Below are 26,601 nucleotides of genomic sequence, written 5' to 3' on the forward strand. Positions count from 1 at the left end.
TCATTTGTAACCATAGCTATAAAAAGGCAATATGGAATGTTTAAGGAACCTGAACAATGGTCTCAGGATGTTTTACAGAATGTTCCAGTACTGTGCAAGGTAAGCTTTCATTCCTAGCACAAAAATAATTGAATTCTAGCGTGAGGAGAAGACTAAAAGAACAAACTTGCGTTTTCACAAGTAAAACTTGGGAAACACCCATCTGAGACAAAATATTGGGACTAAGACCTGTCCTTTCTCTGAGTTCCCATCATCTCTCCTCCTCATTTGACCATTGTGGAGTCCTACCCTGTCTGTTCAAGGTCACACAGTAGATTAGTGACAGAGTAGGGGAGGACCTACCATCTTTAAATTTCCAACCTCTTCCTCTTTTCACCCCATGATAGAGACTGCAGATAATAGATAAATAAAAGCCAAAGGTCATAGGTATGATATTAATGCATCTCTTATAAAATATGTATTTCAGCTTGCTACCCTTGAGTTCCCTCCAAAGAAACTATTTGGAAACAAGGATGAACGAGTGATTGCTGAGAGGCGAAGTCACTTAGAGGTAACAGAATTAAGCTTTGCTTTCTCCGTATAGAAAAGTTGCCATCTGATTGACCAGTGAGAATTGTTCCTGTTACAAACACTATGGCTCCTGTTCACGGATGTGAAGGTGTTGTTTCATTAACAGCGGAGGTGGCTGCGGAACATCGTAAAGTAACGACATCGGTTTACTTAAAATGTCCGTCCTTAACCCCCCTCTGGTGTAACAGAACGTTTTTCCGGCTTTGAAGGAGATCACATTTCTTCTAAGGGTTAGGAAGCAGGCTGTGGGTGAGAGCTAACGATTCGCAGAGACAGATGGTCTGTAATACAGATTGAGGTACAAAAGCTTGCTGCAAGAAGCTTGAATTAATTAACTGAAGATAGATAGTATTGCATTATTGTTACTTTTTTGAGAGAGTTGGAAGCAAAAAGACACATACCTATTTTGGTCATGGTGAGGCTTTGTTTGACTTGTTTTAATTTATTCTTCTGAGCCAGCTACATATAGAACTTTGGCTCAGCACAGCTTGTTTTTCTGAGTGCCTCGCTGCCAATACACATTGTTGACTGCTTTATGTAGTTTGTATTCCTTTTCAAGATAGAGTTGCTTATTTGGTTGGAATCTAACGCTGAGGCTGAATCTAGGTGCTAAGGCACGGTCATAGGTATCCTGGGTTGTATCTCCTGCCGTTGTGCCGTTTTGCCTGGCTCGTGTCCCTTGCCACTGAGGCGGGCAGGATAAAATTACAAATAGCTGACTACAGTCTCATGTCAGCAAGCTTTCATGGGGCCTCTCAAATTCCTCTGTGCTACTTATTTAAGAGGAATAATAATAAGACCTGTTGCAAATGAAATCAAGTAAGAGAAGGCCCAAGAGAGCCCCTCCTGAATCATGAAGTGCTACATCAAAATTAGGTTCTATTCTCATTCCTGGTGACAGCCAGTTTGAAATGACTGCCCGTGGGATCCACTTAATGCTAGTGAACCAAGGATTAGGGAAACATCCAGAGGCTGGAGGGTCCAGTGAGAGCAAAAGAAGGGGAGAAATGGGAAACTAAAATTAAAGATTAGGAGATTGTGGTCCATCAGGGGCAGCTTAGAGTTTTGAGATCCTCATATAGAATCGCTCTGAGGAAAGAAGGATTTTTCAGGGTGTAGCAATCCTTCCTGGCATTTGAGTTATACTGGAGGAATGATGCGTTTGAAGAGGTCCTGGGTCTATGAAGTCTGAGCTTTGAATGAATCATAGTAGGTTTCTAAAAATCATCTATGAGTTGGCATGACCCTGATACCCAACTGAAGGACTTGCCTTCAAGGGAAAGGTCATGGTGGTGAGCCTGCTTGATCAAGTTCTCTTAAAGGTTTGCTTTGTATCATACAAAAAAAATGTACAAATAATGATAGAACTGGTGATGGTTTATTTATTTTTTTACCTAACCTTTACCCCCTTCAGTTATCTAGACTTGTTTTTAATGGAAAGGTGGAGCATGATAGTGTATAAAAACAAGTTTATAAACCAACAGGAAATAGACTATTATCTTTCCTAGCTTCTCAGGGCTCCTGTTGAATTCACACGGCCCCCGGCTGTGCCACTACAGATTGGGCATCTTGTGTGTTGAGTATTGTGAGCTCTGCCCTTGGTGACTCCTGTCTTTCCATTCCAGGTTTCAGGGTCAGAGCACAGCTCAGGGGCCTCTTTCATTCCTGGTATTTAGGTGGGGGCCCATCTTTGTTCTTTCTGTGCCTCCCACCCAATCACCTAGCCCTACTAAGCCATCAATTGTTAATAAACAGAATTCTGTATTGATGTCTCTACCTATACAAGGAGCCATTCCATTGCCTGTGACTGTTATTTACCTGTGGCTTTAGCCTTTAAAGAATGGATTCCATGCCTCGTAGAAATAGGCACATTTTAAATTAAATGCATTTGCCTCATGCTGACGGTTAAATCTTAGAGTATTATGTCCTTTTCAAGGAGCAAGGATAATTCAGTTTCACTTTAGTGGAAAATTAATCTGAGATTCTTGAGTTAATTTCCCACGACTATTGTATCTTTTTTTTTTTTAATCTAACATCAGAAGCCACCATTTGATTTCCTGTATTTTCATGTGAAAATTAACATAATTACTTTCCCTGAGTTTCTGTTCGATTTAATTCAGTATACATTTACTTAATTCCTAATACATGCTGGAGACAGTGCTAGGTATTATATGGAATAATTTTTTTCCCTCTAAGAGCATATATTTAAATTCCTATATGAAACTTTACCTAGAGATAAAACTAAATACATAAATACGTACAGAAAAATGGATTTCAGTAGACTACCTTTGTGCTAATACGCTCTATATACATAGTTTTGCTCAAACGAAATTATCTGACAATTTTTTAAAATCCAGAAACGCAACTTTATAAACCTCCTCACCCTAAGTAGGCTGTATAAAGCGGTGTTTTAAGCAGGCATTCATTGGGCTTTGATCTGCCTTTCTATTAAAATAGTTCCAAGATTTAGAACTTCTGTTTAAGTTTATAGGCAGAAAATATAAAATATTTTCATATTAAAGACATAGACACCACGCTGGTTCTTCCCAAGCTATGTAACCTGTTACAGTACTTATTTGTAAAAATGATGGGTAGTAACAGGAATTTCTAACCGTCATGAGATGTTTTGGAAGTTGAGTTTCTTACTTTGGAAAGAATGATACTAGCTGTGTATGTGGTGGTGGTGATGATGGCAGTGTGGGAGCCTGAGGGTTGTAGCCTGGTTATATTGCACCATAAAAGGTAGAAGTGAGTAAGAAGGCGATGATGGTCGATGGAGGGGTATAAATATGGCTTCCAGTGCTAGCTCTCGCTGATAAATTTGTATGTGGCCCACCCACACAAAGTTATTGGGCCAGCCCTAGTTTATACCTGGAGCCCCATTTTCCAGAATCCGGCCTGCTATTGCTTTGCATCTCAAGCTCGAAAGCTGCCCAGCACTTTTGCTCAAAAAGAGCCATAGAATCTTTGAAGGTTTGTAATGTGGTTTGTAACATTGCTTCCCTTGAGGCCCTGGAGGAACCAGCACAGTGTAGGTGTACGTGTCCTGGGCAGACCCTGCCATCAGGCAGTCAGAGGATTATGATGGCAACACTCCCCATGTGTGACATGCTTCCCAGGCTCATACATCCCTTTTTGTAACTTGGACAGCAGCCCAGGAGACATATGCTGGCAGGTAAGATAGTGGAGGTGACAGGAAACGAATACATCAGTCTCCGCCTGATGAATTATTTTGAGCAGAAAGGTTCTGTTTACTGTATTTGAAACCAGGTACCATTAATATTAGGCTGAATCATAAGAAACTGCCATTGTTGTAGGTCAAAGTGACAAAATATTGGCAGAATCCTCTGCTTTCACATAATACTACTGCTATCTTCCATTTACCTGGGCATTCCCTAAGTACCAGGCATAAACAAAATGCTCATATGTCATCTTCTCCCCCAGTTAGCTTGTGAGGTGAGCTCTGTTATCATCTCCATGTTGTAGGCAAGGAGATCTAGGAAGAGGAGGGGGACCAAGAAGGTCCTACCACCAGTCACTGACAAAAGCCTCAGCTCACACTACGGCGTCTTTCAGAGCAAGCCCCTGTCATAATAATCAGCATGCTCGAAGTTTGGAATGGAATGGAGTCTTCCTGTAAAGGAAATATCTTTTCCTTTGAGGAAACATCATCTTCCAGCATTACACCACAATGTTAACTAAGATCCATTGCCTCATTATTTATTCTTAAATACCTTTTTTTTTCATTCAGCAAGTATTGAGCACCTACTCTGTGCCAAGCAGTGTTCTACAAAACTCTAGAGCAACACAGTGTTTCTCATCTCTTTTTTCCTCATCTCTTAATTGACCCTGACTATAGGAGTGACCTCTCATTATATTTTTGTGCAAGGAAAGATACTTATCATAATTGTTGATTTTTAAATATTCACTTCATGGCTCATCAAAGGTTCTGAATCTCAATTGGTTATGGCTTTATTTTTAAATTAAAAAACTTTTTTTTTATGTTTATTTTTGAGAGAGAGAGAGAGAGAGAGAGAGAGAGAGCGAGCACGCAATCTGGGGAGGGGCCAAGAGACAGGGAGACACAGAATCCAAAGGAGGCTCTAGGCTCTGAGCTGTCAGCACAGAGCCCGGTGTGGGGCTCAAACTCACAAACCACAAGATCGTGACTTGAGCCAAAGTTGGACCCTTAACCGACCGAGCACCCAGGCGCCCCATTGCTTTGTTTATTTTTAAAGCATATGTCTACTGCTTTGTCAAATCATTACTATGCAGATTTATTTTCTATATGAATTGCCAAAGAGTATAAACTTAGAATATCTTCAGAGATTTTTGTGACTTTAAATATTTTATGCAAATATTATATGTAAAAAATACGTAGTACGTTATTATATGTATATCCAAATGTCTATCAAATTGAGTTCTAGTAAGAAAAATGTGGTTGGCCTTAAACACGGCTCTAGGATATACTGCTTCTCAGGCTGCAGTAGTAAAGAACCACTTATTTATGCTCTGTCATTTATTAGTACTTTCGCAAAATGAATGAGCATTAATTACTAGAAACATGAAATGAAAAATGAAATAAAAAGGTCATATAAAATGCAAGCATAATTATTGAGCTTACTATATATAGATTCAATAGACATAAAAATACTGTTAAATTGCAATACAGGCGTCCAAAACACATACCACATTTTGAGTAGCACTATTCCATAATGTCCAGGAAACCTCCCCTCCACTTCTGTTAAGACTCCTGTCACTGTTTTGCTTGTACCAAGAGACAGGTTTATGTCCCAGACCTTCCCTGTTGTACTCTTTTCAGTTCCTTGGAAGGCAGCAGAATTGCCATCTCATTTGATTCTTAGCCTCCCGTGATATTTTTCACATGCTTCACAAATCCATTGAATTATTCAATGAATATCAGAAAATCTGCCCCCATTACCCCCAAATTAATGAGTTTTGTGTTTTGTTTTTGTTGATTGGTGAGAGGTACGTTTTTGGTTACTAATTTCAGGCAACATCATCATCTTACTTGGGAACATTTCTGCTAATCATCTTAACAGTCTATCATTTCAAGGAGTAGTCTGTAATTAATGAAAGTACGTGAAATCCTCTAAAACCATAAAGCTTTCAAGAATAATACAGCCACCTTTGGAAGTAAGAACCTGAGAGATTTCTAGGAAGTTTTCTTCAGAGTACTAAAGAGCATGCAGCAAGCCCAAGGCAACTTCTTTTTTTTCTTCCGCATTTTCATCTCATATTCTAGGGCCCTGTTAAGGATAAAAAGTGGTGTAGTTGCTAAGCATGTGGGCCCTGGGGCAGATGATCCTGGTCTTGAATCCCTGTGCCTCCCCTTTGGAGTTAATGTCACTGCTTCAGTTTCCTTCTCTGCAAAATAAGGATAAAGAACACCACCATCTTCCTAGAGTTGACCTTAGGGTTAAAGGGGGTTATGCAGGTAGCACAGACTCTAGTACAGAGAAGAACATTCCAGACTGCTGGGCAGTCCAATGATGACAGTGAAGATGGGGGTAGTGGTGGTGGTAATGACAATGACAACAGTGATGGAGCCTTTGAGGCATGTTTAGATGTGCTTGAAGAGCCAGAGAAGGACAAGAGAGCACCGCCCTTCAGCAGCCATAACGGGTAACAATATGTGTATCTCGGTTTGTCACATCTACTTGGAAAATCAATGTCTGAGGGCAAAGACGCTAACATTATGTAAGTATTCTTATTCATGGTGACACCTGGATATCAGGAATCTCTTGCTTTAATACCAGCCTTTCTTTCAGCCTATAAAATTATACTCTGAAAACTAGAACTGGTTTTTGATGATTTAATCGTGGTCAAGCTGTTATTCATTGTGAAAGAGATAAGAGGCATAGGATCATTGTGAAATGAGCACACCTCCTCCACATTTACTTGGCTTTTATTCACAGCTGGTTAGTTCTCTTTGCATGTTTCCTGGGTCATTGGCTGCAAGACTGCCCACTGTGGAGTCCCCAGCTCACACCTGATGCGTCTCCTGAGCTTCTTCCCTTGAACAAATAGACACAGGTCAGTGTCTTTCAGCACAGACGCCCAGAAATATACCTCCTTTCCAACAGTGTTAGGTTTAGTGGCTCAAGGCACTAAGGGAGAACATATACAATGGGAAGTACGGGGGGCATCCCAGCAAAAACATGTTACAAAGAACTTAAGGTAGGATTTGAGCTTGTTTTAGGTGATTTTGGGGAGTGTAAGAAAGTGGTGCTTTGCTCTGGACTGGTCTCTGGGCTGATTCTGTGAGTGTTTTAATAATTCTTATCTAGAGGGCAAGAAGAAGAGAGTGTTGTTAAAACTGTGATTGATGCGGCACGTGGGTGGCTCAGTTGGTTGAGTGTCTGACTCTTGATGACTTCTGATTTTGGCTTAAGTCATGATCAAGCCCCTTGGGATTAAGCCCCATGAGATTTTCTTTCCATCTCTCTCTGCCCATTCCCTACTTGCGCACGTGTGCGCGCTCTCTCTCTCTCTCTCTCTCTGTCTCTCAAAATAAATAAATAAAACATTTTTTTAAAACTATGATAAAAAAGCAGTCAGCCATGTTAGCCAGAGTAGGGAGCTATTTGGGCATATTCATCGTTTGTACAGTGTTCATGTTTTTGTCTGTGTTTAGACGTGATAATGGAGCGGTCTTTGTGTGGGGGCAGGGAGGGGAAGGGGAGGCGCCTTCATGATCAGAGTAGCATTGTCCTGTGTTAGTATTCTTTGAAGTTGTTTATGGTTGACAGGAGAATGCTACAACTTAGCTGTGAGTACCAGGCCAACCCCTAGCTGTTTTTCTTGCTTTCTTTTTTTATTACAATAAAGGGATGCCCAGAGTTACAGGTATAATCTTTCTAAATGGAAACAGTGCACTAAATGAAGAGCTGTTTCTAAAATAAAGTCTTGATAGTTCTACTGCCTTAGCTACCAAATACAGGTATTAGTGGTGATTGTCAGTACTGATGCCACCACTACCCCCCACTGCCAAGAGTCACTTTTCTGGCTTATGGTGCCTGCCACACATACAGTCTGGTTCTCCTCTGCCTATTCTACTTTAGTTTTATGTTAGCTTCAAACCTTAAATTTCTAACAACAGAATCATTTGTTTAGACGTTTTATAGGTTGAGCCCTGTCAATTTCAGAGTAAATTTCAGGAGGTAAAAATCCTTAAGTTTTCTCATTCATTTAGCTATCTTAAAGATATCCAGCAGTTCTGTGCTTAATTTAACATCTCTTCCGTCTACGTTCTGCTGATCTCGCAAAATGGATAATTGTAGAACCATTATTAAACGTAAATGTAAGAAATATTTCACACAAAGGACCATTTTCTTCCTCACTAATGTGTTTTTGTTTTTTTTTTTTTTCCTTTTGGTTTTCTGGTTGTTCACATTAACTGTTTTCTGTTATTAGTCCATTACCATCATCGTCAGTAGCAAAGCATTTTTGAAGGGGGTTAAGTGGCTGTCAAGTGCATTAGAGGGGATGGAGCCAGTTTGACAGCTGTTTCATCTTGATGCTTCGTGGAGTCAGAAGAACTGAAAAGGCTGTGATACTGGGGCTAAGGTTTGGGAAGGAGACAGCAAACTATGTGATATTGGAATCATGCAGAAGGTTCTAGAGTCAGACCTGGGCTTGAAACCCAGTGTCCGTGTGAACTTGGCAAGTTTCTTCTGTCTCTGAACTTCAGTTTCTTACTTACTAAGTGGCAGAACTAATATCTACTCTGTAGAGTTATTGGAATTACATGAGAAATCATATATACTGGGAGTAAGCCATGCCATAATGTGTGGGGAGAAGAATTATGAGAAAGAATGAACTCCACAGGTAAATTGCCAGTCAAGAAGTCATTTTACATGACAAAAACCCTTATCCTATCAATGTAAGTGGTGCTTCATGGTCACATGAAAGATCGTGAGTCTCCAACAGGAAGGAAAATCCTACTTTGGTTTCCATGATTAGTTGTTGGTTTAGGAAGCCAAGATTAAATGTTACCCAAGAGAGTAAAGACTTTCAAATCCACATGGAGGCCTGGAGCGGGAAGGGAAGCACCCCCATACTGCCTTCAAACAGTTTTATTCTCTTGACATTTTTCTCCCTCTCTTCCTCCTGTTCTTGCTCCTCCCCCACACCCTTAAGGCATCCTGTATGGGGCAATGGCTAGCAACTCAGGAACTCAAAACACAAAGTGGAAAACTTGTTCTCCATCGTTGGGCTTGTGATCTAAAACTCTAAGCTGGCAATCAGGATCTCCATTTCTTTATTGATTATGATTAAGTCAACTGAAACATCTCCAAGCTTGGAGCATGTCCTTCAGTTCAGATGTCTTCTCCTCAGAGAGACCTGCCTCCAAGTGGAAGCAGCCTTGACCCATTAATCCCCACCATATCCCCCTATAGTGTCTTGATCACAACACTTAGTAGCAGTTGGAGGGAACTTTTATGTGTTGGTTTGGTTTTTAAATGCTTTATATTTTACTAGAAGGTAAGTTCTGTGACGACAAGGATTCTAGCTGCCTTGTGTATTTGTTTCCTCAGTGCCTAGAACAGTATCTGGCCCTTAATAGATTCTCAGCAAATGTTTGTTGAATGACCAGTTAAAGCCATGCTGAACAGTATATGCACATATTTGTTCAGAAAAATTTTTTTTTCTTTTCTCAAAAAGAGAGCATGTGCTTGAACTTGGGTTTGAATGCCAGCTCTGCCACTTTGTAGTACGCCACTGAGCAAACTCCTTACCCACTCTGAGTTTCATTATTCTCAGTGTAGAATAGGATCAAATGAGAACAGTATGTAAAAAGTACCTAATAGAAGTCATAACCCATAATACGTCCTTAACTGATACAGGATAATGGTTAAAAATGTACACTATACAGTCCAGTAAAGCTGTTTGCGAATCCTTGCTCTGCTGCTTACTGACTAGGTAACCTCTCTGTCAGGCTGTCTGCTCATCTATAAAATGGTGATAATAATTGTACACACTTTGTATAATTGTGAGGGTTAAATGAGATGATTCATATAAAATACAAAATACTTGGGTGCCAGGTACATAGCAAACCCTAGAAATGATCATTGTTTTTGAAAATGTTGCTACCTCGTAGTTGCCATATAGTGACTTATATAGTAAGTATACTTTTATAATTAAACATTTAAAGTCCCTAATTAATGTCATGGGACAAAGAAAAGGAAATAAAAGGTCTACCTATTGAGAAGGAAGAAATAAAGCTGTCTTATTCACAAATGACATCATTATCTATGTAGAAAATTCAAAACTGAAACACCTTTTGGAATTGATAAGCCATTATGGCAAGATTGCAGGATACATTAGTTAATTGCATTCCCCTATACCAATAACTAACAAGTGGAATTTGGAATTAAAAACACAGTGTAATGGGGCACCTGGGTGGCTTGGTTGGTTTAGCATCTGACTATCGATTTCAGCTCAGGTCGTGATCTCACAGTTCATGAGTTTGAGCCCCACACTGGTCTCTGTGCTGACAGTGGAAAGCCTGCTTGGATTCTCTCTCTCTCCCTGTCTCTCTGCCCCTTGCCGCCCCCTCCCCCCAAATAAATAAACTTAAAAAAAAAAACAGTGCCATTTCCATTAGCACCCACAAAAAGGAAATGCTTAGGTAAAAATCTAACAAAGTATGTGTAAGGTCTATATGAGGAAAACTATAAAACTCTGATGAAAGAAACCAAAGAACCAAATGAATGAGGTATTTCATGTCATGAGTAGGGAGAGTCAGTGTTGTTAAGATGCCAGGTCTTCCCAAATTGATTTATAGATTCATTGTAATCCCAATCAGAATCTCAGCAAGTTATCTTTTGACTATGGACAAACTGAAGTTTAAATGGAGAGGCAAAAGTCTGGAATAGCCAATTCGATATTGAAGGAGGAGAACAGAGTTGGAGGACTGACACTACCCAACGTCAAGACTTACTAGAAGCTACAGAAATCAAGACAGTATGTTATTTGCAAAAGAACAGACAAATAAGTCAATGGAGCCCAGAACTAGACCCACGTAAATACAGTCAAGTGATATCTGACAAAGGCACAAAGGCAATACAATGGAGCAAAATAGTCTTTTCAACAAATGGTGCTGGGACAACTGGACATCCACATGCCAAAGGGGAAAATAATGAATCTAGACCTAGATCTTACATCCTTCACAGAAAGGAACTCAAAATGGATAGTAGATCTAAATGTAAAACACAAAACTCTTAGAAGCTAGCATAAGAGAAAACCAAGATGACCTTGGGTGTATGGTGATAAACTTTTAGATACAACATCAAAGACACAGTCCATGAAAGATATAATCGATAAGCTCAAAGTCATTAAAATTGAAAAATTTTGTTCTACAAAGGCCCACACCTAGAGAATGAGAAGACAAGCCACAGACTGGAAAAACTATTTGCAAAAGATATCTGATAAAGGACTCTTACACAAAACAATACAGTGAACTTTAAAAAGTCAACAATAAGATGATGAAAAACTCAATTGAAACATGGGCAAAGACATGAACAGACACCTCACCAAAGAAGATATACAGCTGGCAAGTAAGCGAATAAAAAGGATGTTCATCAACATCATGTCATTAGGGAATTGAAAATTAAAAAAAAAAAAAAATGCTATACCTCTCCACACCTATGAAAATGGCCAGAATAAAACACTAAGGACATCAAATGTTGATGAGGCTGTGGAGCAACAGGAACTCTCATTCATTGCTGGTGGGAATGCAAAATGGTGTGGCCACTTTGGAAGACAGTTGAACGTTTCTTATAAAAATAAAGCCAGTCTTAATATTCAATTCAGCAGTTGCACTTCTTGCTGCTTACCCCAATGAGTTGAAAACCTATGTCCTCACATACACTTATATATGAATGTTTATAGCAGGTTTATTTATAATTGTCAAAACTTGGAATCTATCAACATGTCCTTCAGTAAGTGAATAGATAAACCATGGTACACGAACCAACAGTTAAATATTACTCAACCCTAAAAAGAAATGAGCTATCAAGCCATGAAAAGACATAGGGGAACCTTAAATATATACTACTAAGTGAAAGAAACCAATCTGAACACTATATACTATATGATTCTAACTATGTGACATTTGGAAAAAGCATAACTTATGGAGATGGTAGAAAGATAAGTGGTTACCAGGGGGAAGAGGGAAGGGAGGGATGAATGGGTGGAGCACAGAGGATATTTAGGGCAGTGAAACAACTCTGTATGATGCTATCATGGTGGATACATTATTTGTTTGGCAAAAGCCCACAGAATGCATAACACCAAGAGTGAACCCTAATGTAATCTATGGACTTTGGATGATGATGATGATGATGATGATGATGTGTCGGTGTCATTTCATTGCTTTATGTAAGATGTCACACTCTGGTGTGGGATTTTAATAGTGGCTGCGGGCACGTGAGGGTAGGGGTATATGTGGGAAATTTTTTTTACCTTCTTCTCAATTTTCCCATCAACCTATAACTGCTCTTAAACATATCATCAATAACAAATTACAAATAAATCATTATGCAATCATCATACATTTATAATCTCCTTTCTTTCCTTCTTTTTTTTTCCTCATTCTTCTTTCACTTCTACCCTCACATCCTCCCATTTTTCCAGTGTCCCTTTATTGCTTTGCTAAAGAAAAAAGAAGGAAGAAAAATGGATGGATGGATGGATGAATGGATTTGACATCATTACACGTTTTTCTTAAGAGTATGAGGTTAATCTGTTAAAAGAAAGGTAATCATCCTCTAAACAAATAATATTTTTCATACGTATTTTATCCACTTTTAAGCAAATGATAATTTATATTCCATTAAGATTGGCTCACGCCTTACTCTGAAACTTTAAAGTCACTATTTTGTCTCTTTACCAAGCAACATTTTTCTTCACTCTTTCTTTCCAAACTCAGATGTCTGTGTATATGATCAGTGCTTCTCAGAGTCTGCAAATTAATGAGGTGCCTATCCAGTGGACAGCCTTCACAAATTAAAACATTTCAACACAGAAACCAAGAAGGAAATCTCTTGTAATTGGATGTAACCATAAAATAAGGTTAAAGGCCACTTGGAATACTGATGTAATTGACAAATAGTTGCACAGATCCTTTCCCCCTATAATTTTCATATATTACTACAAAGACTTTTTCACATTGATATTAGGTTCAGAAGACCTTTGTGCTCTTCTCTCTTGTAGTATCACTTGGGATATTTTAGGTGACCTATTATTACATTTAATTACAGAGTATAATTTGTAAAGACTTTTTCCTTCAAGTGTCACTTTAAAAAAGTCTCAATAGAGGTTGCCCTTTCCTATACCTCTTAACTTTCCACTGTACTAAAACTAAATGCCCCTTCATTCTGTCAACTTAATGTGAAGATCTAGAAGGACTTGAGCACATTCATTTTAGCATCAAAATGTGTCTAGAATTTCCCATGGGAAAGGAGAAAACATCTTTATTGAATGACATCGCCCCAGATCTCCTTGGTAATCTTCTTTGGCAATTCTTTCCAACCCATTCTGGTTCAGAAGAGGAATTAGATTTACCTAAGAATATAGTGTTTGTTAATATCAGGTGTTAAAAGAATTCTTAGTATCCAAGAATGTAATCCTGGTACATTTGCACATTTCTGCTCCTCCAGGGTTTATGCAAACTATCTTCAACTTTACAAACATTGATGCATTAAAGAAACTTTGAGATATCATGACATAGATATTAATGGTCTATTCTACCTCCTGTTTTCACTTTATTTTTCATGACAATATTTATGAAACCTCAGAAGAATAATGTAATGAACCCCTGTGTGCCCTCCCATATCATTCAACTTCAACATTTCATTAGCATGTGTCCAGTTTTGTTTCATTTCTACCCTTAGGCATGGCATTACACACAATTTAAAGCAAATACCACACATTATATATTTTAACCATAAATATTTTAGGATGTACCTCTTAAGAAGCAAGACACTCAGGGTGCCTGGGTAACTCAGTCGGTTGAGCATCTGACTCTGGCTTTCGGCTCAGGTCATGATCCCAGGGTCTGGGGATTGAGCCCTATGTTGGGCTCCATGCTGATTGTAGAGCCTGTTTTGGATTCTGTTTCTCCCCCTCTGCCCCTCTCTCCCACAAGCACATTGTCTCTCTCTAAAATAAGTACTTAAAGGGGCACCTGGATGGCTCAGTTGGTTGAGCGTCCGAACTTTCATTTGGGTCATGATCTCAACGGCTCGTGGGTTCGAGGCCCCCATCAGGCTCTGTGCTGGCAGCTCAGAGCCTGGAGCCTGCTTCGGATTCTGTGTCTCCCTCTCTCTCTACCCCTCCCCCACTCATGCTATGTCTCTAAAAAATGAATAAACCTTAAATTTTTTTTTTTAAATAGGTACTTAAAAAATCAAGGCACTCTGTTTTTAAAAATATAATCATTATCATCACACATACACCCTAAAAATTAGCTAATCTTTCAAAATAAATAACCAGTCATTGTTCAAGGCACATCAGTCTTTTTTTTTTTTTCTCTCTCATCAGTAGATGAATCAGGACCCAAATTATATCCATACGTGATATTGGTTGATATACCTCTAAAGTGTATAATAATCTATAGGTTTCCCTTCCCTCTTCTTTTTCTCACCATCTGTTTTTGATGAAGCCATACCATGTATCCATTAAATTCCTACATTTTGGGTTTTGCTAATGGCATCCTCGTGGTGTCATTCACCATGCTCCTCTAAACCTGCACTTTCTGAAAACCAGTAGTTATATTGAGAGGCTTGATCTAGTTTAGGTTTGATTTGGTGGGGGACAAGAACACTATATAAGAGGTGCTGTTCTGTCCATCTCAGAGGAAGCGTGTCTAGTGGTCACTTGTAATCTTTGGTCTTTATGAAAGCAGTGCACTGACAATGACAGTCATTGCCTATGAATCAGCATGGCTTGTCACTCAGTTGAATGAGACCTGGGGGTGGTAATGAAACTTGTATGGATGCCCAAGACCTGGACACCAAGCTTAACAGTGAAATCTGGTATTAAATATATTTGTGAATTTTACATTTCTACATACAACTCATGGTATCGAAATAGCGGTGTTTTTTGTTTTGTTTTGTTTTTTTTACCTCTTCACTAATCTGGCGTTTGGAAACAAGTAGTTGGGGTTCTCCAGAGAAACAGAGCCTGTAGGGTATGTGTGTGTGTCTGTGTGAAGAGATTTATTATATGGAATTGGCTTATACAATAATGGAGCCTGAGAAGTCCCAAGATCTGCAACAAGGTAGAGACTGGGGACAGCCAGTGGTATGGTTCCAGTCTGAGCCTGAGGGCCTGAGAGCCCTGAGAGCTGCTGGTCTAAATTCTGTTCTGAGAGCCAGTAGTCTTGAGACCCAGGAAGTGCTGATCTTTCCATTCATGGCCACCGGCAAGAAAAGACCAGTGTCCCAGCTCAGTGCAGCGAGGCAGGAGATCCCTTGAACTCATGGAAGGGTCAGTTTTCTTGGTTCTGTGCAGGCTTTCAGCTGATTGACCGATGCCACCCACATTAGGGAGGACAGTCTGCTCAGATCGTACTCAAATTGTACTCAGTGTGTGTACTCAAATGTTACTCCCACCCCAAAACACCTTCACAAACAAACCAGAATGTTTGGCCAAATATCCGGGCACCCCATGACCCAGTCAAGTTGATGCATAAGGTTAACTGTGACAGAAGCCATTCTGTTCACCCCAGATACAGCTGCAGTGGTAATTTTTCCATTTGTTGGGCTTTTGATATTCTAATATCAGCCCCAACTACAGTCCCACCTCATGTGCTGTCCTAGCAAGTAAATCAGTAACATCTGTCATCTCTCCAGGCCCCTTGCTCATTTACAAGGTGTTTGGGGCTTGACAAATACCTAACAGATATTCTCCAACTCTTTCCTGTTTATGGAAATAGGATCTGATGAAAGTAATGCAGCACAGCTCGAGATGGCAGGCTTAAGAGCTGTGCATGCTCTGTTCGTGGAGGTCAGCATACCACATTTTTCATTTCCCTGGTTTCTTTTAGAAGCAAAATGAAATGAAGCCTGAACATTGCAGTGTTAAACAGCTGGAGGGTTGTTCCTGCTCTCCTCCTAGATACAGCGCGGCATCACTATTTGTTTTCTTTTATTAAATGTCTCATTGCCTCTGAAACAGAAGTAGAAATCACAAGTGGCATGGACCAAAGGAGCCTGCAGCCTAAGCTTACTTCTCTGTCGCCCATACCTGGAAGTAACTTGCCTGCTTGTTCGGAGACAGCTGTCAGCTTCAAGTTGCTACTGACCTTATTGTTTACTCTGCTTAATTAAATACCATTTTAATATTTTCTCATCTGCCTCCCCTTACAGCTCACATTCATGCTGCGGCACAACACGGGTGAGAAGGAAAGGTCTTTTAAGCCAGAGCACTTAATTAGCTTCCAGGCCCCAGGGGGAAGCATTGCATAGAAATACAGCTAAAAGTAGGGAAAAGAGTAGCCATAACCTGAGATGCAGCAGTTGATGGTTGAGAAAACCTTGACCACCTTCTGATGATGCCCATGTTATTAAAATTGTTTTGGGGGTGCTGGGTGTCTCAGTCAGTTAAGGGTCTGACTTTGGCTCAGGTCACGATCTCATGGTTCATAGGTTTGAGCCTCACCATGGGATCTGTGCTGACAGCTCAGAGCCTGGAGCCTGCTTTGGATCCTGTCTCCCACCTTCTCTGCCCCTTCCCTGCTCGTCCTCGGTCTCTCCCTAAGTCTAAAAAATAAATAAACGTTAAAAAAAATGTTTTTGATTGTTTTGGAATCAGTGACCATTTTGAATCCCATATATGATAGTGACATGTTTGTATCATCAATTTCTGCTAGTATCCCTGCTTATTGGGTTATGCTTGCTCATGTCTGCCAGAGGCTACTAATTTTTCTCTTCCCCCTTGGTGTAAATCAAAGAATGGCCCCAACCCCCACCCTAAGGTTCTTAGTCCCTTCCAGGCACTGTCAGGTGACCATTTAGTGCCCCCTGCCTGTATTGTTTTACATGCAGTTAACAATCTTGTTAAGACTCATTGGAGGAGGAAATTCCTCATACATTAAGATATTATTATAAAATAAAATGTGGTATAAGATATAGTTAATAGATTTAATTATAGATTATATTATACAGATATAGGCATAGCTATAAATATAGTTATATAGGTATAATCTAGAAATAGATTATAGATGTATATGGAGATGTCAATAGATATAATTCAGTATTGTGTATAGATACATGGAAGTATTCGTATAAAATAAAAATCTGTTCTTGTTGTAAAAACATGCAACACAGGAGTTCCTGGAAATGATGGCAGCATGGCCCAGTTCCCTTAGTGCTGGCCGCCATTCCAGCTTGCTCCTGGGGCGATGCCACAGTCCAGCCCAGTGGATGTTAGCTAAGATATGGGGCAGGCTGGGAGCTAATTTGTAGCTCTTTATCTTCTGAATGTTCTGGAATCATTCTGACCATGAACTGACTTAAGCCCAGTGCATGAGCCACAGTCACCTCAGTCTTATCACCTAAGGTTGCAATAAAACTTGCATTTTAAATTCTTTAAAAATGCTTGTTCATCCCTAAGAAGATAACGAGTAAGGTTTCTGTGAATCAAAAAGTCCTCATCAGAAAACCAAAAATGCTGAAGACTAAGAAAAATGCTGGGGAGGGAAGAAAGCTGCTGGAGCCAAGAGCAAAGACGACCCCCACCCAACCCCACCCCCATCACCCTGGCTGGCTTCCCAAGCTGGTTAGCAGGGAGCACTAAGCAAAGGACTCTCTCTTCACATCTAAAGCTGGGATCCCCCTTAATCACCACCAACCCCAGCCCCATCCTGTAGCAAACACATGCTGTGTGCTGTTCTGTGACCCTTTGACTTTCCCATGGTTCTGGCCACGGCCCTGGAGAAAAGCCGTACTATGTGCTACAGCGCCCCAGGGCTCGCTCGCTCTCTCCCTCTCTCCCTCTCTCCCTCAGGCTGCAGCCTACTGGTTAGAGGGAAGTGAGGCCTGCCGCAAACAGTAAGAGACGAAGTTATGGATAAATGTGCCTGCCTCCCGTCATTACAGATGACTCAGAAGCATAGTCTACATGTCTCTCGAAGGGTCCCCAGCAGGACCAAGTGCTGCCCTGGACAGTAACCTGTGCATCGACAGCCCTCTACTGGCCACCTCCTTTTCCCACTCTGACTTTCCCTCCCCTTTACCTCTGCATCCAAGATCATCTGTATATAATCTCCCTCTGTCTCTGCTTTCACAGGGTCTCAAATAGAGGCACTTGCCCAGAGGTCATTGCTCTTACAGTTGGGCATATATTCCTTCTGACCATTTTTCCAATGAGAGAGAGATTTTAAAACTTTTTTAAAAATCAGTGCCAATTATGGGTATGCTCAAATAATTGTACTAGGCTTTCCTGGAAAGCAGTTTTCTGCATCCTGGGCATTCCATTCCCCTTTCCCTTGCAGCAACCCTTGCGATACCTTTTGGTGTTTTCTTACAAACTAAAATTGCATTTGTGTATTGCTTCCTTTTTTTTTTTTTTTTTTTAATTTTGAAAGTTTATCTTGAGAGAGACAGTGCAAGTGGGGGAGGGGCAGAGACAGAGAGAGGGAGGCAGAGAATCCCAAGCAGGCTTTTGCATCATCAGCGTGGAGCCCGACATGGGGCTCAAACCCATGAACTATGAGATCGAGACCTAAGCTGAAACAAAGAGTTGGACACTGAACCGACTGAGCTACCCAGGTGACCCACCATTTTGATTTTTGGTCCTCTGTATGTGACGTAATACTTCTCTGACCCTTACAAAAGCTCTGTCTGTACCCAGGGTTCTGAGCTTTCCTGGTTCTACTTTGGTGAACAGCCCCTCAGTTCTGCTGGTTGTTCCATGTACATTCTCTCTCATGTCCTTTATTTCTTTCTAGGAGATTTTTGTGATGATTTCCTCCTGTCAGGGTTTTTCCTCTTATTTCTTTCTGGAATACCATTTGTTTGTGTTGATCCCCTGGTCTTGTCCTCCTTGAATTTTCCTGTCTCTTATATTTGCCATTTCTTTCTGTCTCTTTCTCCTCCCCCCTCCCTCCATCAGTTGGTCCTTCTCCGCAAAGTGTTTGCGAAGCACTGCACAACACGATCCTTTTCATTCTTCCTGACCTTGTTTTAACATTGTGCTTATTACTTTTGCACCTTCTCATGCTGTTACAAGCCTGAAGGCCTAGCTTCTTCCTGAAATGATCAGTTATATTTATTTCCATTGACATCTGTATAGCTCCTTGTCATACATTCCTTTTGTTGCAATAGCCCAGAAGACATACACAGAATTCTTCTTGTGTGTCTGTTTATTTTAAGAACCAATTTCTCTTGGGACGCCTGGGTGGCTCAGTCGGTTAAGCGGCTGATTCTTGACTTCACCTCAGGTCATCATCTCACAGTTGGTGAGTTCAAGCTCCAAGTGCGGCTCTGCACTGAATCCCAATCCCTGCTTGGGATTCTCTCTCTCTCTCTCTCTCTCTCTCTCTCTCTCTTCTCTCTTCTCTCTTCTCTCTTCTCTCTTCTCTCTCTGTCTCTCTCTCTCTGTCCCCCTCTCTCTCTCCCCCCACTCATTCTTTCTCAAAATAAATTGAAAAAATAAAACTTAAAAAAAAGAACCACTTTGTCCAGTCTCTGCTGGTTCTCAGCTCACTGTTTATATCAACATCTGGCAGTCACCCTTTCTCTTTTATAAATTTGAATTAGGCTTTCTTGAAGATGCTTTGATTCCTTTCACTCCATTTATTTAGATTTGTTTTCCAAGTAAATTGTGCTTTTATTAAAGGTGCTCACTGTGGCCTTTGCCAGTGAACTTCTGTACTGTCCTTTGTTGCTTCTGGAACTATCTTTATTTTAGAATTCAGGTAGTTTTTTTTTTCCCCCCCTTGGATGATCCCCTTTTTTTTTCTGTGTGTGTTGCTTATATTTCATAACAGTAATGAATCATAGCACATGTTGCAGTCCTTTGAGATGATACTTGGGAGAAAGAAACGGGTAAGAACATCAGTTTGTCCCAGTTTCACTCAACATTTTGTCTTTATTGTTTGCCTGTGTAAAGCTCCCGTCCATTTTTAGATAGGCTTATTTCTGTTCCCAGGAATTCACTGCAATGCGGTTACATTTACATATATAATATTGATTCCAGGCAACCAAAAAAAAAAAAAAAAAGAAAGAAAAATTAACACTTTGCCTAATTTGTTTCCTAATTGAGATCACCTGTTTCATAGTATTTATAAGTAAAATTGAGAAACTCCTACGAAAATCAAGCAAGCATTTGCTAATCAGAGTTGAAAATGGCAGTAAATGAAGCCATCACCCTTTTCTCGGTGGATTTTTTAGCCTGCTGGAAACAAAGCCCCAGTGGATTCTGGAGCTTTTATTTCCGAGCTCTGTGGATAAAGTGCTATGAGCAGCAAGATAACCATCTGCCCTAACCATCTCCGTAGGCTGGGGTATTTATGCATTTTGGTGTCTGTTTGCTGCTGATTCACCTTCTCTTTGCCACTTCTGCTGCTTATTTATCTTCTAGTCCCCAACATTACATTTATTTGCAATTTCTTACTCGAAAGACTCTGGGCAATCCAAGTCATAGCTCAGTCAGTACAAACTGACATTTCTTACTTTGGAAGGCAGTTTCCTTATGACAGAAACTGGATGTCAAATTAGCCCAAATTAGCCCATTATTTCTTAGATTTAATGGCCCCATCGCTTTCTCCGCGATCCCCCGGCTGGTGTGATTTCCCTTTCATCTGTACGATCTTCTTTCCACATTTTGCCAGGACTCTGTTTTAACTTGTACCACATTGCTTTCAGTGCCTCTCAGCTGAGAACAATCTCGAGTGCTAAAAGTTGTGACAGCTGAAAGACTGTTGCTCCCACAGGCTCAGGTTCGTTGTGGGGAACAGGGCCAGACACGAGTATCCAAGGAAGCACGTGCTTCATCCCCTGCCCAACGGGCAACCTTTCCAACTTCTCTTCTGCAGCAACTTTTCAGATTTGGACAGAGGCCAAGGACAGTTTGAAGAGTTTCTAAAGTTTGGCTTTGAAGCATAAGTTAAGATTTGATAGACTCCTTCTCTACAGTAATTTAGTAAACTTCCTTTGTTCAGAAGAGAGAAGATACTATAAATCTGTGAAATTTTGCTGCAAGGGAAGATCTGAAAGAGAGAAACCCAGGCTTCTCATTGTTCAGCAGGATTTATTAACATTTAATATTAACCTAAGATTCATTGCATCAGGTACCTAATAGACCGTGTCTTTTATGAGCAAAGTGCTGTGCAGGAGGTACATGTTTTCAATGTATATATTTTTCAACTTAGATACTTAATTGTGTGGATGATACCTGTTTGGTGAAGGAATTATTAAAAATCTACACCTACCCCATCCTTTTTTTAGAATTAGAGATGTTATATGAGAGAAGGTTTGGTCTGGGTTTTCTCCCTGCCTCCAGCCTCCCCGACATAGTCAAGCCTCCATCATTGTCCCCAGTGAAAGGGATCATCGGTGTGGATAATCCAGATCCTCAGCTAATCCTCTCCGTGGGGTGGGGTCACAGGCCCACCGCTCAGGGCCACAGGCCTAATCACACCTAGGGCATGACCATGGCTCCCTCCTGGGACCTAGGGCAGTGGGTGGACACTGAGGAATAACTCCCAAGGCAGGGAGATATTCTGAAGGCAAATAGCCTCACAGGGATCATCAGGAGCCCCTCGTCCAGAGAACAAAAAAGGGGCAGTGGGTCTTCCCTCCTAGTCTCGAGAGCTGACCCTCTTGCCCTGGAATTCAGGGACTCATTGGTATTCAGGGATGGCCCAGTACAAGGCCAGCCTGAGGAAACTTGCCATCAATACAGAAGTGACCTCAGGTCAGACATAAAAGGGGGGGATGGTCCTGCTCAACCACAGGCACGGATGGTAGAGAGGAGCAAGATGGTCACGTGGGGGGTCCCTGAAGCGTCATGCCGTGTCCCGGTGCTTGGGCTTCTACTAAGAGGGAGACTTTGGGATGCCAGTAATGAATGCGCAACTACATCTTGATTCTTAAGCTTTTGGGGACCTTTGAATTTGAGGTTTCTTTGAATTTGAGTTTAAGTATATTATAGCCAAGAGGTACCACACAATGAGATTCTCATTTGAAAGTCTGTCAGTCACACTGGCCATTTGGAGCAGTCATCCCCCTCATAATGTCAAGAACCTCTTTGAAGATGTAGATGGTGCGAGAAGGAATCGTGAGCTGAGACACAGAGAATAGTTCTTTCTTTCCCCAGATAGCATTTTTCAGAATCTCAGTATCCAAACTATATCTTAAAATGAGCTTTGGGGGCATAGTTAATTTACCTGGTGTAGCCTATATTTTTAAACATATGAACATGATTCCCCATTTTGAGAAACACATTAACTCTTTCTTACTTTAAAGCAATTTTTGAAATAAAGGGTCTGCCAGTATCTGATATGAGGTGACTTTGGAAAAAAACCATTCCAGACTGTTGTCTTCCATTTTCCTTTGAAGGGGAAAACATTAAAGCATTAAATACTAACACATTTTAAGCCCACGTGCCCTGAAACATCTAAAAGAGGAGAAAATGATTATATTTGCAGATTAACTCCGCAAGGACAAAGCTGTGTAGATAATAATGTCACCTACTTAATAAATGCATGCTGTGACTTGGGCCCTGCCCCTAGCACCTGACAGACCTCTCATTTCATCTTCTGATTTAAAAAGCATTCTAATCAGATGAGGATAGTGAGGTGCAGGAGAGTTTCACGACTTAATCTGGACCCCAGCATGGTAATGCCCCCCGTGCCCAGCGTGCTGGCTGCTGTGTGACTGGGTGCCCAGGACGTGGCTCACAGTGCAAGGGTAGGGCTCCAGCAGTCATGTGGTCCACATGGCCAGGTCCTCTTCCGCCCTCCCCGCCTGGATGCAGAGACAGTTGCTGTGTGTGGGATCCTTACCAATCTCTTAACCTAGATCCAGTAAACAAAAGTCAAAGAACCAGAGCGAGCCCTGGAAACTGCGCTTCTCCACAGCGTCTGTCCTCCCGTATTTTGCTTCAGCCGAATGAGGTTGAGAAGGGGGCCTGTCAGACTGCCTGGAAGCGGATTTGCCTGCTCCCTTACAGCTGACATGCCATTGCTCACGGCTCAAGATGCAGCCTCAGCTAGTTGCTCTCTTCCCTTCGTGAGCCGAAAAGATGGGCCTGATACCGACTTGGGTTCTAGAGAAAAGCTCAACCAACTTCACAGCCTGAGCTGATGGATTTGGGGCTTTCTAATGTGGCCTGTTTGTCTGGGGGCGGGGTGTCTCCCCCCAAGCTTGCTGGTCTACCAGGCCGGGTGGTCGAGATCATTGAAGCTCGCTTCTTACCCTAAGCAGGAACGCCAACCTGTAAAAACTGAATATCACATGACTTTAAATGCACATTCCTTATAAAATGTTTAAAGCTTACTGGATTTTATTAGAATATGTGAACCAGACTGAGTATATTAAATTTATGAGTCCAATTGATGCAGTACCATAATAATTCAATACAATATGCTTATGTCATTAAGCTCATAAAGAAGATTCTCTGAATAGCTGTAATGAATAGTTCCAATTCTGTAATCACAGACTAACATTTTCACCCTGATGAATTTTAACTGGGAGCTCTCAGAATTCTCTATAAAATCAAGAAATAAATGCCATATTTCAAATGATGGCTACTTATTTCAAGTATTTACTTTAAAACCTAGGATGGATAGAAAAGAAGTACCTGCTAAGATAGAATTATTCATTAGAAATACTAAAAAGGTTGGAAAAGGTTAGTAGCATGGACTGTGATGTATGGCTAGTCATAAATTATAAATAAAAACCAATGAGACTTTTCTATTCTGCTTTGACTAATTTCATTGACTCTCTCATCCCTTACCTTCTTCCCACACATATCTATTGTGATTATCTATCACCATGTAATAAACTACCCCAAAACTTAACTTCCTTAAAGCAGCCACCACTTTATTGCTTGTGATGCTGTGGTTCTGGAATTTGGCCAGGGCTTGTCCAAGTGGTTCATCTTTTCCAAATGTCAGGTATCATGTCAGGCCACTTACATGGCTGTATTCTGATCATGGTTCCACTGAGGACTGGGCTCAGATGGGGCACCGAAGCCTGCAAGGTGACTCCTTCACTGTCAGCTTTACTTCCAGTGTTTTCTCTTGGAAAACAGAAGGCCTGGCAGGATCCATGGATCAGAGAGAAGAGATGCTGTTGGAGCACAGTGAAGAAACTGCAACATGAGGACCATTGGAGAGCCGATCCAGTGAGCAGTACATTCCAGAAGTGTGTCCCCCGCACTAAATGAACCCCACATAGTGTGTGGTCCAGCCATGCTGGACTCTTGGTGGGACCCCAAGCTGTTCATTGTCACCATGAGGCTTTGCACATCCCCCCCCCCCCCCCCCCACTGCTGGGAATAGGCTTCTACAGTATCTTCCACAAGTATCTCTACCTGTCTGATTCTTACTCATCCTTCAGCTCTTGGCAGAAATGTCACCAGTTCCCAGGACTAGGCTGGATGCCTTTTCTATGTACTCCAAAATCATCTCATTCCATATTTTAATCAGAGCTTTACTTGTCCCAAGTCCCTGGAATGCCTGCATGTGACTCAAGATGAGAACTGACCTTATTCACTACTGACTCCTCAGCAGCATGACATATAGAAAGCTCTCAGTAAATATTTGTTGGGTGCATGAATGAAGTCTCAAGAGGAGCCAACGAAGAACAAACCTTGATCCAGTCCTCAGAAGACAAGTAGGATTTAGATGAAGGATTCTGGACAATGAGGAGATTGTGCAGGGCGGCCCAGGCTCCTTTTCAGCACAGGCTCAGTGTCTGTTTTAGTCAACATTGGACACCCAGTGCTTGGCACGCTGCTCCATGTAGGGCAGGTGTGTGGTAACTGTGGTGGATGGATGAGTTGCTTGAATTAAACCATCCTAATTTCATCAGAGTGTAGAGGACATTTAGGACCATGTCAGGAAAGGAACCCAGCATTTTTGATCCAGTGGAGACAAATTTTAGGATCCCTAAAATAGCCAGATAAAGGTGTCGACTAGAATTTATGAGAGTTTAGAACTGGGAAGACTTGAGTGAGTGAATATTGACCCCACTGGTAGGGGGTTGATTCATGATCCATGGCCAGTGGTGACCAGACCTCTCATGTCTAGAAATATCCCAGCATGTCTCCATCCCCACTTGATTGGTCTTTGGAACCCATCAGTCAAGGATGAATTTTCCAAGTGCTACAAGGTAAATGAAACCTCTAAGTCTTATTAGACTGATCGTTATCTTTAAGCTGCCGCCCTGGCTAATGGCTTCTGGAAATGAATTCCAGTGAGCTGTCTTCCCTGTTAATATGTCACAGTGGAAAGGTGGATAAGGCCCTACTACATTTTTAAAGTACGTTTTAATAATTTCAATAACTTTAAATTACATTACGAATTTATGTTAAAATTTTGTGAGATGAAGGGGCTCCACAACAATGAGATGGCTGGGGAAATCATGAGAGTGGCACAGCTGGGTGGTGCATGCCTGTGAAATGAGCAGCAGACTACACTTACAGTCATGAGCCCTGTTAAAGCAAGCTTTTTAGTAACCTAAAATAGTCATGACTTTATCCCCCTGAGCATTAAAGCAGAAGGAAGGGAGCCAAAAAATAAGGTAAGATCTTTGAAACGCTTCTGAAGCCCTCTTATTCCCACGTGTTCTCTATGCGTGCGTGCGTGTGCACATGCGCACACACACACACACACACACACTCACACACAGTAAATTCTGAGAGTCTGCATGGTATGGAGATCCCTAAAGAGAAGGGCTGTGTTTACATGCACATTTACTCATTACCTTTCAGGCTTAAGGGATTGCACCTTGTAAGTGACATTAAGCCATCTGACTTTCTCCTGAATTTAAAGACCAAGTTGTTTGTCAGCTTCTATAGTCTGTTGACATTGGCTAAGCCACTGCCTCTTGGGATCTCAGTTTCCTCATCTGTAAACAGGATTCACATACCTGTCCTCCTCCACCTCAGCATGTCTTAGGGGTCATGGGAGCTCATGAACTGGTAAGCGTTTTGTACAAAGTGCCTGAAGATCCAAATCCAGCATCCGGGCCTTCCACATTCTCCTTCAAGTCCTGCTGTTCCCCACACAGAGCCCTGCACATGCTAGCCTTACTTACTCCCTTGTTCACATAGTTTGCTGAGTTTGGATACCACTTCATCTTCCCTCCTTTCCAGATCCCAGACCTGAAAGGAAATGGCTGCAAGATGAGAAGGGCCACACTATCGAACTCCCTGCTGATCATGCAGGTTTTTGCCTGGAAGGACTATGGAGCATATGGTCGGTCCCAACAGACTAATGTTTCATCCAGAAACTCCAGAATTGAAAAGAACAAGCCAGCAGAGGCCATCGTAAGGCCAGCTTTTAGCTAGGTTGTTCCGGTAACTTAAGTACTTTTCCTTTCAGCTAGAGCAGAGCCTAAAATTATATTGTAGGGCACATATGAATCATGTTAACAAAATGACCTTCATCAAGAATGAAATAAAAATGAAAATAGCATGTAGCAGCACATTATATTTTCAATTTTTTCCTCATGCAATGTATCGATTGAGGTACCAGGCTAAAGCTCTAAAATAATTGACTAAATTCTTGCTGAATTACCCTGTATTGCTGTAGGGAGTGTGCTTCACCTTTCAGAACTCATTAACACAGCCAGTAGACCATATTAGCCTGTGTTTTGGTTCAAAAGATTAATAATATTTAGTTGTTGTATTTTGAAATGGTGTTGGAATTTTGAAGATTGGCCTGCGTGTATATATCAGGCTTTGGGCAGGAGCTTTCCAGGTAAATGCTTGGCCAGGGATGTACCACTAGGATGCACTGACCCATCAAAAATGTTAGTCACTAAAGCC

At 41.2% G+C, this 26,601-nt stretch overlaps 1 protein-coding gene across 6 annotated transcripts in view; it reads left to right on the forward strand.

Moving 5' to 3' along the window:
• The window catches only part of KIF16B (kinesin family member 16B), a 292,229-nt gene that overhangs the window by 258,252 nt on the left and 7,376 nt on the right, over positions 1-26,601 (forward strand). For 3 of the 6 annotated variants that reach the window (XM_058684830.1, XM_058684834.1, XM_058684832.1), the window contains one exon: positions 467-550. The exons of 1 other annotated variant lie outside the window; for it this stretch is intronic. In XM_058684830.1, coding sequence (XP_058540813.1) covers positions 467-550 — 84 coding nt within the window. Of the gene's footprint in view, positions 1-466; positions 551-23,859; positions 23,953-26,601 lie in introns of all 6 variants that reach the window. 2 more of the 6 variants (XM_058684831.1, XM_058684829.1) reach the window with 1 other exon arrangement.

This window comes from Neofelis nebulosa, chromosome 9 (genome assembly GCF_028018385.1).
Source record: "Neofelis nebulosa isolate mNeoNeb1 chromosome 9, mNeoNeb1.pri, whole genome shotgun sequence".
In the NCBI taxonomy this organism is placed as follows: domain Eukaryota; kingdom Metazoa; phylum Chordata; class Mammalia; order Carnivora; family Felidae; genus Neofelis; species Neofelis nebulosa.